Source organism: Musa acuminata, chromosome BXJ1-11 (genome assembly GCF_036884655.1).
Source record: "Musa acuminata AAA Group cultivar baxijiao chromosome BXJ1-11, Cavendish_Baxijiao_AAA, whole genome shotgun sequence".
NCBI lineage: Eukaryota > Viridiplantae > Streptophyta > Magnoliopsida > Zingiberales > Musaceae > Musa > Musa acuminata.
The window spans coordinates 2,489,695-2,504,609 of record NC_088337.1 but is presented as its reverse complement, the minus strand read 5'-3'; the positions used below and the strand labels follow the sequence as shown (position 1 = coordinate 2,504,609).

At 41.8% G+C, this 14,915-nt stretch overlaps 2 protein-coding genes across 2 annotated transcripts; one reads left to right on the top strand and one right to left on the bottom strand.

Annotated features, from left to right (window-relative positions):
• Window positions 1–342: 342 nt before the first annotated feature.
• Window positions 343–8,583, bottom strand: LOC135596844 (COP9 signalosome complex subunit 1-like). Its single transcript, XM_065089052.1, has 6 exons — window positions 8,002–8,583; window positions 6,741–7,061; window positions 5,281–5,397; window positions 5,094–5,179; window positions 890–1,124; window positions 343–723 (listed from the first exon to the last, which is right to left on the bottom strand). The coding sequence occupies exons 1-6, from the start codon at window positions 8,578–8,580 to the stop codon at window positions 547–549; spliced, it is 1,515 nt and encodes a 504-aa protein (XP_064945124.1). The 5' UTR covers window positions 8,581–8,583; the 3' UTR covers window positions 343–546.
• A 3,541-nt stretch (window positions 8,584–12,124) lies between these two features.
• Window positions 12,125–13,980, top strand: LOC103970296 (protein DETOXIFICATION 49-like). Its single transcript, XM_009384016.3, has one exon. It carries the CDS (start codon window positions 12,273–12,275, stop codon window positions 13,878–13,880), a length of 1,608 nt encoding a protein of 535 aa, XP_009382291.2. The 5' UTR covers window positions 12,125–12,272; the 3' UTR covers window positions 13,881–13,980.
• Window positions 13,981–14,915: the final 935 nt, after the last annotated feature.

The window sequence follows — 14,915 nt, the reverse complement described above, 5'->3', positions numbered from 1 at the left end:
TTTTATTTTATGCTATGAAGTATTTATTCTAAAGGGAGTCGAAGAGGGCGGCTAACGTGCAATGGATTTTGGTGGAATTTGATTCCAAGTGCTTAATTAACATTATCAATGGTCAATGTGATCCTCCCTGGTAAGTTTTGTTGATTACTCAATTGTCCATACCTTTTAAACCTATAGAGAAGAAAACATAATTGCTGATTGACTAGTGAACATGACAAGAGAGTTTAGCAAGTTTAAAGTGTTTTGACAGCAAGTTATTCCTTTGAATGATATTTTGGGACATGATTATTTTTGTTCTATTAAATAATAAATAATCTTTTTCTTCTTAGAAACAAAAATATATATATAGTGATGTGTCGGTACGTGTTTAACGATCATCGTTAAAGTATGCACAACCACCACCGTAACAAAATACATGTCAATGCCCCGATATCGACCAAAGACTTGACAGTACAATGCCACAAAAAAGAAAAAAAAAAAAACAGAGTAATCCATCCACAGGAGGTGTACATCTAAAGACTCCACTAATGGGTTCGCGTCTCAGTTTCATGGTTTCTTTGCTGCCTTTAGGATGCTTTCTTGTTTGATCAGATTGGCTCTGACCAACACGGCCCTTACATCTCTCTCAAACTCGACGCCAGTTTGTAGGGCGCGCTGGAAGGTGGCATTTCTTTGATCAGCGTGCCTTGCATAGAGAATTTTGTTATGGGAATCTATTCGAGCCTGCAGCCAAACCATACGACAAAGAAATAATGATGTCTGACTGGAAAGAAGGTATTAGTTTGAATATCTTCTTTAACTATAAAAATCATAAATTTTGCAAGCATTTCTTTCCCGTACACATTTAGTCTCGACCAGGGAAAAAAAAAGGGGGGGGAAGGGATCTTACTTGAATTTGGTTATCAGTAATCAAGGCTTTGAGTTCTTTCTCTAACCCAGCAACATTAGTTTTGAAGGCACCGGCCATCATGTGCAGATCAACAGAAATGAATGGATGTGTATATTGAATAATGGCTTTGTGACGAATCTCAGTGTAAAGTGTTTCAACATGATCATGCAAATGGATATCCAATAATAAATTTGGTTTGAGCTTCTCAAGGTACTCCAGGCATGAGGCGTAGCGGCTGCAATGGAACATTGTGCTCAGAATGAGAACAAGAAACAGTTCGTCCAGAACTAGCAGTTTAGAACTTCATGAAGATGGAAATAAAGTCATCCGATGAAATGACAATCTATGCAATTTTAAAGCAATCCACCACTATATATATAACTTGCCGGAAAAGTATAGATATGCTAACTTTAACCGTATGTTATCAAGAGATTCTACATCTTGCAAAGATGCCATGCAACTTAGCTAGAAATCTTTACATGCAAAAGTCGCCTCAGCTATGTTTAATTCCCTTTTTTGTCTCTTCCGCTCACACATGTGCTTGTCATACACATAGGAGTTTGTCAAAGAAAACAACTCAATCATCTGATAAAATCCTACTTAAAATATGACAAAAAAATAAAGAACACTTCAAATACATCTCTCAGTCGCAAAGAACTTATACTAACCTATATGATAACCACTCAAGAAAAATATGTCGCCACGAGTAGGGAAATTTAAAGAGAATTCAAGAATCATCCCAATTCTTATGAGCTTCAATAATATATTTTCTTTACGTATCTTTGCATTCCCCAACACTACATTACAGTTTCTTGTATTGTCCAACACCTAGTAGGGATAATAATATTTAAAGTATTGTTAGTTAAGCATCAGAGATGTGAATCTTCAAAACTATGGATGGGTAAGTTATATGTCTTTTATACTATATATATATATATATATAGTTATTCAGTACAAGTGATTTTTTAATGAATTATTTACTCATTAATTATTATGGTTAACTTTTCAACAATTTTTGAACTTTTGCACTTTGGCTTCAAAATGTAACGGGGTTCAAGAATTATCCTATATCTCATGGACATCTCTTCAAATATCAAATTTCCTTTATATATCTTTGCATTCCCCAACACCCGTATGGAAATTAGAGCTTCTTATATTGTCAAACACTTAATATGGATCGTGATTAGAGAAGCATTTGATCCATCATTATCTTCAAAACTATGGATGAATAAGTTATGGGCACTACGAGTTAGTTTCTAATAAATTATTATTCATTATTTCTGACATTATCTTTCAAATATTTTTTATCTTTTACATTTCAGTTTCACATGTTTTCTGTTTGAAGTCAGATATCTTATGAAATATGAAGGCAAAACAAGTTCCTAAACATAGCATTTTATTTTTCTCAATTTTGCTTAGTATTTTTATAACGTTTTAATATTTTTTATAACTTATATTTTTATTTAAATGATTTGTGAACCAATTCTGATCCTCGCTATCCGACCCAACAAATCCTTTGATCCAAAACATATCATCCATAGCCGGTTTGGATTCCGTTGTTGATTTGAGAACTATGTCTAAGTTTTCTTGTAGTACAAGAGACCAATCATGGTGTCCTCATCTGCAGCGTCTAGAGCTTTGTGATTGTCTAAGCAACTTCTTATATACTAAAGCAATCTAAGAATTTCTAGAAATGTAAAACTTATAAACAATAAAAAAAAGTCAAAGAAATAATATGCATCACATTCCATCCACTAAATCAAGCTTAAATTTATTCGATGTAGTTAAAAAAGAAAAAGAAAGTGAACAAGGAGTATCCTCTGTTCTTTAGTAGGGTTTTGAAAGTGGGTTATTTTTCGCTTGGTCCAGAGCTGATGCATCCTTTCCTTTCTTGTTCACCCTCTGTTCACTTCACCTTATAGTTGAAGTTGGCTCGTATGAAATGAATTGATTCATAGGTTACTAATGAAAAATTGCTCCAATTTTAAGATTAAACAACTGGATTAGACAAACAATATAGGAGATGTCCACTTGCCTACATGCCCACCTTGGTAATGATTGCTAAGAGAAATCTTCGGGAACCTAGCAGAGACATTTATGTGGCTGCCCCCTCTTAAGGTGGTGATCTAATTGTTCTAGGTGCCACTTTTTATCAAACATCCATACTTGTTGCCTCCTCACAATTATAGATTTTCTATTGTGGAGTCCAAAATCTTATGAAAGTCCACTAAACCAGTATGATATACTTTGCTATTTCCTATTATATGCCAGCTTCAACATCCTTTTACTATCCAGGTTCTTTGCCTTTGCATTTCATTTTCAATATATTTTCTTGTTGCATCATACAACTACTGCTTAATAGCTGAAAGTGTCAGCTAATTTAACCGGTAAAAGACTTTAATAGTATATTGCAAGGTCCCGGGCTCGAATCCCGCCTTAGCCACTTACCCTTCGCAAAAAAAAAACAAACAAACAAAAAAATAGGGAGGAAAAACAGCTTGATAGCTAGTAGTGGAATTGGATTAACTCGTGGCACCACAAACATGAGGGCAAGAAAATCAACGAGCAATAGAAAATAACAAAGGAAAGAACTACAGGAAGAGACTGCAAGAAATTTACTTAAGTTACTTGATCAGAATCCCAATGACTCTCATGAACAAACTAAACCTGTATAGGAAGAGGATCAACTTGCCTCTATCCGATCTCTGCAAACCTGCCTTACAAGAACACTTTTATCTATTGGTAAACAAGTAATCAATTTGCGACAAATCCCAACAGTCCTTTGGTGCTCAGGATCACAAAGTTTAGTAGAATTTAGTACACCTCTTCAATCCTCACAGGAGTTTTTTTTTTTTTGGGCAACACCTCGATATCATTTTTTTCTACTATAAACATTCAGACTCTCGGTCATCCTATCAACAACATAAACAATCTCCTTGGTGCTTTGTCCTTTTGCCTCCACCTTACTTTAATAACCCAAAGTTGGGTCAATAACAAATAAAGTCCCTAATTTGTGTAGTGAGGAGTAGTTCTGCCAAAGTCCTATTTGTATTTTCTTTTGATCCTCATTTGTTTTGTGTTGGGTCCGGCACAAACTATTAATTTCCATGTCCTAATGAAAGAAATATGGACAAAATAGCAACTATCGTTTAACACCTAATGTCAGTAATTTATAGTCAGCATGACCCACCTCTTCAATCCTCACAGGAGTTTTTTTTTTTGGGCGACACCTCGATATCATTTTTTTCTACTATAAACATTCATAAAGAAACACTTCATGGCTACCAGCAGACTTTCGGTCATCCTATCAACAACATAAACTATCTCCTTGGTGCTTTTTCCTTTTGCCTCCACCTTACTTTAATAACCCAAAGTTGGATCGATAACAAATAAAGTCCCTAATTTGTGTAGCAAGGAGTAGTTCTACCAAAGTCCAATTTGTATTTTCTTTTGATCCTCATTTGTTTTGTGTTGGGTCCGGCACAAACTATTAATTCCCATGTCCTAATGAAAGAAATATGGACAATGAGCGACTATCATTTAACACCTAACATCAGTAATTTATAGTCAGCATGAACCTTATCAGCACAACTAAAAGACATATTTCTTAACCCATCTGCCAGTAGAAATTAACTTGATATCGTATACATTTTTCAAGGAACTGGCTTAGCAAGGAAACAATCTGCAACTAGATTACAAGAAAACAACCAAAAGAAAACTTGCTATTAACCAAAGGCTATACGCAGTACTTGCATATGATAACAAGGCTACTTTATGCACATAGGGAGTAAGTTTAGGATTTCTACAGTGACCCACATGTTAGGATTATTAGGATATAGATACCAAACTCAATCTACTTTTCTATTTTTCTGTGACTTAAAAGTGATCTTTGTAATTTTGGTTTCATATTTTCAGTCTGATTTCAGAGTCCAGAAAAGCAAGATAATGGCTTGTCAAAGCTTAATGCATTTTTTTATGTATGGCAACCCTTGACTTATCAAAAGAACCTTAAAGGAACTAAAAATTAACTTGAGAATGAGACGAAAGATGGTTATTGAACTGTTTAGAAGCCTCATAAAAAAGAAGAATTAGTTAAACTATGAGCATGAAGCTGGAACACAAGCAAGACCATGCGGGATGGCTTAACATGAAAGGAATAGCTTTTTAATATGAGAAATAAAAAACTTGTAAAGCCCAATCTCACCTTGCATAGAAATCATTAATAAGTTCTCTGACTTCAGGCACCAACTCTAAAAAATTTCTGAAGTTAATGTTGTCAATGACTTTGTTCTGGCAAAGGAAGGAAATAAAGTACTTTGTTAATACTCAATGGATTGCATGTAGGAAGCAAAAATAATTATCATAAAAACTAAAAAGAATCAAGTAGACACCTTCAGCTCTGTTCGATCAAAAGAAGCAAGTGCACAAAGTCCACCGTATATAGCAACATCTTGTGGTGCTATCATGTCTGTATAGTTATTGCCTAGTTCAGGCCCTGTTTCCAAAAACTGAATAATTCACCAAAACCATCAATCAGAAAGTAAAAGAACAAAAAAGTGGGCCGAACAAGCAACAAATGATCCTATGAGTTGGTACTAATGTACAATGAACAGTATGCATGGATAAGCCAAAAACACAATGTTAGCTTTTTGAAGGGTTGTCATAATTATTGAATAAAGATTTAAATACTCTTTGACTTAGATAACTAAGGATATCCTTTTCATATCTTAAAATGAAAAAAAGATTTATTTAGCTGACCACCAATAGTTGGGACTTTGTCATTATTGTTGTATCAACACCATTCATTTCAGGATCCATTCATTTCAAGATGCTGAAGAGAGTTGACATATGGGTTGGCAAAACAACCCTCTAGTATATTTTAGAATTTGTGACAGGATAATTAAATTTAATCATTACACCGGGAGAGAATACCATAATTTGTTCCCACAAAAACTAGACCAAAAGATCATCCCAATCTTTGAATATTGTTTTAAGCATACAAGAAAAGAAATCATCGTACCAATCGTATGAAATATGAACCAATAGAAATATGCACAGATAAAAATATTACTTTGTGGAATGAGTATTATTATTAATGATCTCTTGAACATTTTTCAGTTTTTTTAATTTGATTTAGTCAACAACAACAACAACAACAACAAAGCCGTAAGTCCCAACTATTTCGAGTCGGCTATATGGATCTTTTGCCGCCACTGAGATCTGTAAAATTGGCCACTTTCGAGCATCCTCCTAACCCATCATTTGTAATTTGGGACACCTAGGTGGTGAAGGTGCCTCACTTCACCTCTGGGTGACGACCTAGCTCTATACTGAAGTCGGTTAAAATTCATGTTAATGGGATCTGACATAGTTTTACGTTGATTGTCAATGACCTAACGCAACCCTTCACCTTTTTAATCCGGGCTTCAGACCGGTATTAGCGGTGTTAAATTTGATATAGTCAACCAAACAAAATGTTCATCTGAAAATCAAGTTCAAAAATAGCTTATAACTATTATAATATATACTTTATATCACATTTGCATCTGCATTTTGTCGACAGTAAAGGTAGAAATAAGGATCATAAATATATTAACACAATAATCCTTTAAAATCTTGTATTATATGACATTCACATCTGCATTTTGCAGACAGTAAATGTAGAAATAAGGATCATAAATATATCAACACAATAATCCTTTGAAAATCCAAGAATCAGTAAAATTTCCAATGACAGTACCAGAAAGTCATCTGACATGCTGCCACAGTTCCATAAAACCGTAATTGAAAAAAAATATATATGTGACACTAATAATAACGCATAAAATATGTAATATTGCAATAAACTAACCTTCCGAGCTGCAAGCTTATATTTTTTTGTTTCCAAGTAAGCCAACCCTGCAGCACATCGCAATTTTGAATGGGTTACAAGGTCCAGTTGTTCTGGTGTTTGCTCTGCTTTACTGGCATAATTGGAGACATGCATGAATTGGCCCAATTCAATGCTGACAAGAATAACACTCAAACACATGTGGATTAAGTGTTTTGAGGTAGTGCAATAGTCCCGAGTACGAACATAATTCTTCAAGGCATCACCAAGTTGGCCATGATCATAGAAAAAATCTGCTAAATCATTGTACCCCATTCTGATGCTTTCTTTGATCAAATTAGTCTGCACATGAAAGCCCATGAAGATACTTAACAATCAGGGAAGAAACAAAGGCAAAAGATTATGAAGTGGTGCATAAGCTTATAAGAGGCACAACCTTCATCGAAAAAAAATCTAACAATGCTTTCATACATAAAGATTCTTACTTTCCCACACCACAAGGAAATGAATAATAATAATAATAATAATAATTATTATTATTATTATTATAAAGAACTGCCCTAGTATGCATATGCATTAAGGGGAGAAAAATGAGCAGTAAACCTTTCCAAGAAACCTGTTGAATAAGTATCAACATTAGCAAAGGACAGTTTGAAGAAGGCAAATTTATCATGATCAAGTTACCAAACTAAAAAGCTAACAGAGGGTTTGAGAATCACTGAACATACTTGGACATAGGATACCAATTTTCAGTTAGATAAATATAGTGACAACACTGCACTATAATGTTAGACGTGGAAAGAGGAAATGCATCAATCAGAAATGATATGAGTAAAGGTTCTAATAAAAGAAATTAAAGCCTAAGCTCTCCAAGTACCCTCAGCTGAATCTATGATCATCGCAAGTCTCAATTTTTACTAGTACTACGAAGGATTCAGGATGTGTGCTGAGAACTTTTGAGGCCAGAAAGATTTTTATATCAAAAGAAGAACCAAACAGATCGACACAAAATAATAATAATAATAATAATAATAATAATAATAATAATGAATAATGAATAATAATAATTCGCTCAAAAGATTTTATGACGTGTTTCCGACTGCCATCGTATTCCTTAAACCAAATATATGATGGTCAATCCCTAAGAACCACCTAGATTAATGAACCCTAAAAGCCCAATTACAATGGTTGTGAGGAGTACGGAGGAGTCACAAGCAAAGCAATGGATCGGAAGTTGTAATCAACACCAACGGCAACAAGAATAGGAAGAGGCGGACGGCACCTTGTAGCCATTGAGTTCGTTCTCGAGCTTCTCCTTCCGGACCTCGGCGCGGCGATCGACGGTGTCCGCCCAGGACTGATCGAGGGCATAGCGCGGGCCGAGCCTGCCGCCGATCTTGGCCGTTACCTCACGGTGGAGGTGGGAGTCCTCCCCTTTCTTGATCTCGTCGTGGGCCATGCGGAGGGCCTCCAGCTGCATGGCCTCGTTGCCACACCGCTCCGCGATGAAGAGCAGCCGGGCCACCTTGGTCCGGCCGGTGTATAGCGCGGCATAGGCCTCCACGTCCATCAGCTCGCCGCCCGCGGCCCCCTTGCCCGCCCTGGAAGTCGGCGGCCGGCGTGGTTCGTCCACGGCGCCGCCGTTGGAGCACATCGCCTCGTGGCCCATCGGTGCCCCGACGACGACGCCCTCGTCCATCGTCTCTTCCCTCGTTTTCACCCTTCTTCTCGAATTCCAGGACAGGATTGCTTCACGAAACCCTAGCAGAATCGCCGGGTGCTGCGATCGAAGCTTTTGCTCCCTCGAGCGGTCAAGCTTAATCGACCGTCGGATACGGTATCCACAGCGCAACCATTGCATCAATAGTCGTGAGATACAGATGATTAAAGTCGTTTTGGTTCAATTTCCTAGAAAAATTAACTCGGAAAATAATCAATAGAAATCATCTTTGGATTTCTCTGACCCGTTTTGCTAGCGATCGATGGCGATGTGCAATCATCTTTGCACTGTTCTTTTGTATTTGAGTCTCTCTACTAGTAAGTAGATGGAATTACAAAGATATGCATTTAGAATCATAGAACAAACATATAGATTACTTAATATTCTATCACTAATCTAATTGACTTATATTATTGAATGATTTATAATGTATTTGGTATCAAATTACATCTTGTTTGATTCACATAAAAGAAAATTTATGATGTTTGTTATTTTGGTACTTTCATGACTTTATATATAATCTTTTTCTAATAAAGATATGCACTAGAAACTCTCATAATTCTAAAAATCATGGCAACTCAAGAGGAAGATCCAAATCCACATCAAGAATGAAATGTATCATTGTGGTAAATTAGAGCACTAAAAAGAAAATGTAGTATATTAAAAATGAAACAATCAAAAGAACATAATAAAGAAAAAAAAAAGTTGTATTTGATGGTGATGCTATTATCATATATTATGATAGTGTGGTTAATCTCACATGTTATAATTCTACTTGGTTTGCAAAAGTCATGGGCATGAAACCAACCTTAGATGCAAAATAGTGTTAAATAATATGAGATATATTTCTGAAATTTATATTTTATAGATTATATTTTTTAAAAAATTTATATATTCTCTTACTATTTGTAGATGACATGTTAATTATTACCCTTTGGTTCCACATTAATTGAGTGTGTGAACAAATGACTCGTAAGTCCGTTAGGTCTCCCCAATTCTTAGAGACAGACGTCTTTTAGAGTTAACATGTTCCGAAAGGATAAAACCATACGGATATGCTTATCGTCCAAAGTAGATAATTCCTCACGACCGATTGCACCAATGATCGACCGAACGAATGACTATTAGATTTTAGTTATCGAGAGATATATTCAAAAAATAATTCTTAACACGAGGAAGTCAAAAGGATCATAGAAGCGCATATTCGAAAACCTAATCGGAACCAATCGACCGATTAAGGGAAGAAAGAACATGAACCTGGAGCATATCGAAAGCCCTGTTCTTCAGCAAAACAGAGCTTCTCCCCGCAGACAAGCACGGAGCTTCGATGCAAGACCTCCAACGCGTCGACAAAGGGGATGCCTGGCGAGGACGGGGCCGAGCTCTCTCGATGGTGCTCATGTTCCCGCAGACAAGCACAGAGCTGTCGTTTCAGGACCTCCAACGCGTCGACAAAGGGGATGCCTGGAGAGGACGGGCCATCGATGCTCCTGTGACGGTCGGGATCAACGTAGAAAAGAAACCCGAGAAGTGTAAGGATCGATGTACAGTAGAGTAAAGGAGATGAGAACCTTCTTCCTGTAGAACCCTTCGAAGCTAGAGAGAGAGGAGTTTTGTGGATTAACGAGCTCATGTACCCTTAGCCGAACACATCTTTACCAACCGCGATTAGGCTGAGCTGGACCATCTCACAATAGAGAGACTAAATGACCTCGTGCAAAGTGATGACGGTAATAATGGCGACATGACGCGCCGCGACGTCAGTCACGCCTGGACGACACTCTGTTCAAAAAGAACAATAATATCGACGCGATGTACGATAACGTCACCCGCTCATAGACAACGACTTCAACGTTGTCTGACCCAACATGCTTGACTGAGGCAGAGGAGAACGACGACCGAGGCACGCCCATGCCCTGCGGCAGCTCGGTTCTTCATGCAACGCCAACGACAATGTCAGACGCCATTAGATGTACGATCCTGCTCCCACGGGCAGGCACATCAAAACCACGGCAAGCTTCCCTATAAATACCCTCGCACTCTCAACGAGATGATGGAGGAGGGACGGACCGGACGGGGGACAGAGAGAACAGACAAGGGAGACACCTCAAACTCCTCTTCTTCTTTCCATCCCCTCCACCATCTGCTGACTGGATCGTCGGAGGGGTCAGGTCGTGCCCCCCGACCCGACCTGTGTGCAGGACTGCAGACGAAGCGCGTCTCCAGCCAAGGAGCCCCCTCCGACGGAGACGACCGACCCCATCCTGATCGAACTGCCACAGCCGACTACCTCGGCGAGCCCGAGGGCCGCACCGGGAGGATCTCGCCATCCAGACCTGAACCGAGCCGCGTCGACCCCGAGACCACGGCTCAAAGTTGTTTACCGCAACACAAAGCATATATCATGCACATTTGTCGTGGTCATTGTCATTGTTATGTGAATGCGGCCTTCCTTTTGCAACCTCCAACATATAACTGGGCGGACCCAATTCTAATTCGACTCCACATTTAAGCATCCGTTTGATTTCAATCAGAACCTCCTGCGGATTGAGCTCGTGGAAGGTGGATGAGCAACCCGAACCAAGTTAGATACTTGGATATATGTACGTTGCATACGCCCCCAAAACAAAAAATCTTTCCATATTGGCATCAGTAAACTATTCATGTAACGCCCTCCAACAAAATGCTTTAAATGAAGCCATCGGACACCGTAAAATCTAACTGCGAGGAAATCTCGCTGCTCCGTTAAGAAAAACCATCTCTTTCAATATGTATAAATAGATATCGTATCAAATTAATTGAAATATATTTTTTTTTTTGCCTTTATGGCTTCGTTCTTCGTTCTTTCAATTATCTTCCCCACAAATACAGTATATTTCTCCACTATACCGCTGATTTAGTAAAACAGATCCTATCGATGCCGCTGCAGCATCGTCGAAGCGTAGTTCTCTGAGACGGACAGATTTGACCCAACTCGAAGTTTCTACTGACTCGAACGACCAAGAGCGATCGCCGTCACCTTCTATGTTTACCTCTTCGGACCGTCGTTCGGTGTACAAGACTGCGTTAAGACCGACGCAAGTGAAGTCGGCACGCGTTGCGATCGAGAAGTCGGTCGTTGATGCGGCAGAATGATTTCTCGCAGACCTTGAACAAAAGCTTGACGACAAAAATGGGGTCTGGGCGCTGTTTCCGTCGGAAGGAAATGGTCTTCATAATGCAGCACAACTTGATCCCGGTGCAGCCCATTTGGATTGGCTAGTCAAAGTTTAACTGTTCCATCAACACAGCAAGAGCAGAAAAATCTACCGATGAAGAACAACTATAATGATACGCATAAACCGTCCGAGAGGTTTGCGAGGAAGAGCTAATACTTCGAATCCGCCTCAAGAAGAACACCGAAACGTGGAAGTCGAGCAAACCTCGGTGAGGGTGTAACGTGCTGGGGTTTATTACAGCAAGAGAAGAAAAGTCTCTCCAAAAGTCAGCGGATAGAATAGTTGCTCCCAACGAGTCAAATATTAGGATAGAGAGATCGCCTGTTAAAGCAAAGGAAGCGAAGCAGCGTGCGCACACCATTACGGGGAAAAGGGTTTTAAAAGGAAGTCAAAGGGAATACCCTTCGCCTATATAAACTCCCACTGCTCACCCTCGTCTGTTCATTCTATGATTCGAATTAGTGAGTTGGCTGTGCGTGCGGCCTCCCGTCTCACGACAAACATTTGACATAGAGCCTGACAAAGCCTTCCTACTCCCGCTTATTTTTAACCGGATATCCTCTCTTCTTCTTCTTCCTTCTTCTTGTTCTTGTTCTTTGTAACAAGAAGAACACCATGTGCAAGGCTGAGCCATGCCAATGCGACCACCACCACGATCCCCAGGGGCTCCTCACCGCCCCCTTCGTCGTGGCTGAGAAGCAGCCGGCCAAGAGACAATCGGAGGTGGCGCCGGCAGTACCCGTCGGGACGCGGAAGCCTCTCCGTTCGGCGTCCTTGGCGTTTGTAGAGTTATCTTCCACCCTGAGCCTCGCGCTGCCCATGGCCTTAACCGGTCTTCTTCTCTATTGTCGTTCCATGGTTTCCATGCTCTTCCTCGGCCGGCTCGGCGACCTCGCCCTCGCCGGTGGCTCCCTCGCCATCGGTTTCGCCAACATCACTGGCTACTCGGTCCTCTCTGGTCTGGCCATGGGCATGGAGCCCATCTGCGGCCAGGCCGTCGGTGCGCGCCGACACCACCTCGTCGGTCTCGCCCTCCACCGAACCGTTCTCCTTCTCCTCGCTGCCTCCGTCCCCATCGCCCTCCTATGGTACTACATCCGCCCTCTGCTCCTCTTAGCCGGTCAACAACCGGCTCTTGCCGCCGCTGCAAGCTCTTACCTCCACGCCTGCCTTCCCGATCTCATCTTCCTGTCGTTTCTTCACCCTCTCCGCATTTACCTCAGGACCCAATCTATCACGCTCCCGTTGACTCTGTGTGCTGGGCTAGCCGTCGTCTTCCACCTTCCCATCAACTACCTCTTGGTCTCAGTTCTCCACCTTGGCGTCCGCGGCGTGGCCTTGGCCTCTGTTTGGTTTAACTTCAACGTCGTACTATTCCTTATCGTTTACATCTGCTTCTCCGGCATCCACCGCAGCACCGGTGGACTAAGCTTCAGTTCCGAGTGCTTCAAAGAATGGAGGTCGCTTCTGCATCTCGCCGTCCCAAGCTGCATCTCGGTGTGCTTGGAGTGGTGGTGGTACGAGATCATGATCATTCTATGTGGCCTTCTCTTAAACCCGGAGGCCACTGTTGCTTCCATGGGCATCCTGATCCAGACCACCTCGCTCATCTACATCTTCCCATCGTCGCTGAGCTTTGGCGTATCGACTCGCGTCAGCAACGAGCTCGGCGCGAACAGCCCTGACCGTGCCCAACGAGCTGCCACCGTCGGACTGTCGTGTAGCTTCGTGCTCGGCCTCCTCGCCTTCGGGTTCGCTTTCTCCGTGCGCCACATGTGGGCGAGGATGTTCACCGGCGACCCAGCCATCTTCGAGCTCACCGCGTCGGTGTTACCGATCCTCGGTATGTGCGAGTTCGGAAACTGCCCGCAGACCACCGGGTGCGGGGTGCTGAGAGGAACGGCCCGGCCGAAGCTCGGCGCCAACATAAACTTGGGCTCATTCTACGTCGTGGGCATGCCGGTGGCCGTCGGACTCGCTTTCTGGACGCTACTGGACTTCAAGGGCCTCTGGCTCGGGCTGCTTTCGGCGCAGGCGACCTGCGTCGTGCTAATGCTGGTCGTCATCCAGAGAACCGATTGGGACTCCCAGGCCAAGCGGGCGCAGCAGCTCACCGGAGCAGCCATCGACGAGGCTGACAAAGAAGCATTGCCAAAGACCATCAATGCAACAGAAGGAGACGAGGCCGATACTTTGGTTGTCTGTGTAAAGATTGAGCAATGAGTTCCGACAAACTTGAAAAATCATCGCTTTCCTTTGCCCTTTTTATTATTTCTCCGTTTGGTCTTTTTCTTTTTGTAATTAACAAAAAATAAAAAGGAAAGAAATCACGCATGAATTGTGTTATGACTTTGCGATTCTACAATCTCTCGTTCGTTTTCTGATGTCCACAAGTATTCCAGGAGAGCCGGCAGCGTCGACGACTCGGTCCACCGGCCTTCGTGGTTTGACTCATTGACCCGGTCGACCAATGGCTGGAATCTTCCTGGAAGTTGTGGGTCCCAACGATCTGAACGGTTCATGGAACTTTCTGCTGTTTCATCTGATCCGGCTTCGAGTCGTTGTCGTGATTGATTTGACATTGAGTTGGGTGCAGACCCCGTCAACCATCTCTACCATTTGACGTCGTAACCCACGAGGATATAAGACGATGGGCACAGCGGCTCTTGTTAGTGTAAACAACTTGGGGTCGTGGTCTCGGGGTCGACGCGGCTCGGTTCGAATCCGGAAGATGGGGATCTCTCCGGGGCGTTCCTCGAGCCCGCGAGGTCAGTCTGGTGCGATGGCTCGATTGGGATGGGATCACCGTTTCCTCCGGGGAGGAACTCCTCGTCTGCGCGTCCGGCAGGGACCCTCGGCTTCGCACCTGCACAAAGGTCAGGTTGGGGTGCTCGGCCCGACCCCTTCGACGATCAAGTTAGTTGATAGTGGAGGGGGTTTCAGAAGAAGAAGTGTTTTTTTCTGTCCTTCCTTTCCGTTTAGGATGCAAGGGTATTTATATGTGAGTTTGGTGTTACCTGACGTGCCTGCTCGCAGGGGGCAGGATCGTACCTTCTGATGACGTCTAACATCGCTGTTGGCGTGTCGTGAGGAATCGAGTCTGAGCGGTCGTTAATGGGCCTAGGTCGGCGTTATGGCCCGTGTTAGCCACGTGCTGTCAGCCTGGCAGAAACGCAGGGCGTCAGCGGGTGTCAGACAAGTCTTATCGTAATTATCACCCTCATCAGCTCTCTATCTTTCATTGCCTCCTCGTTGATG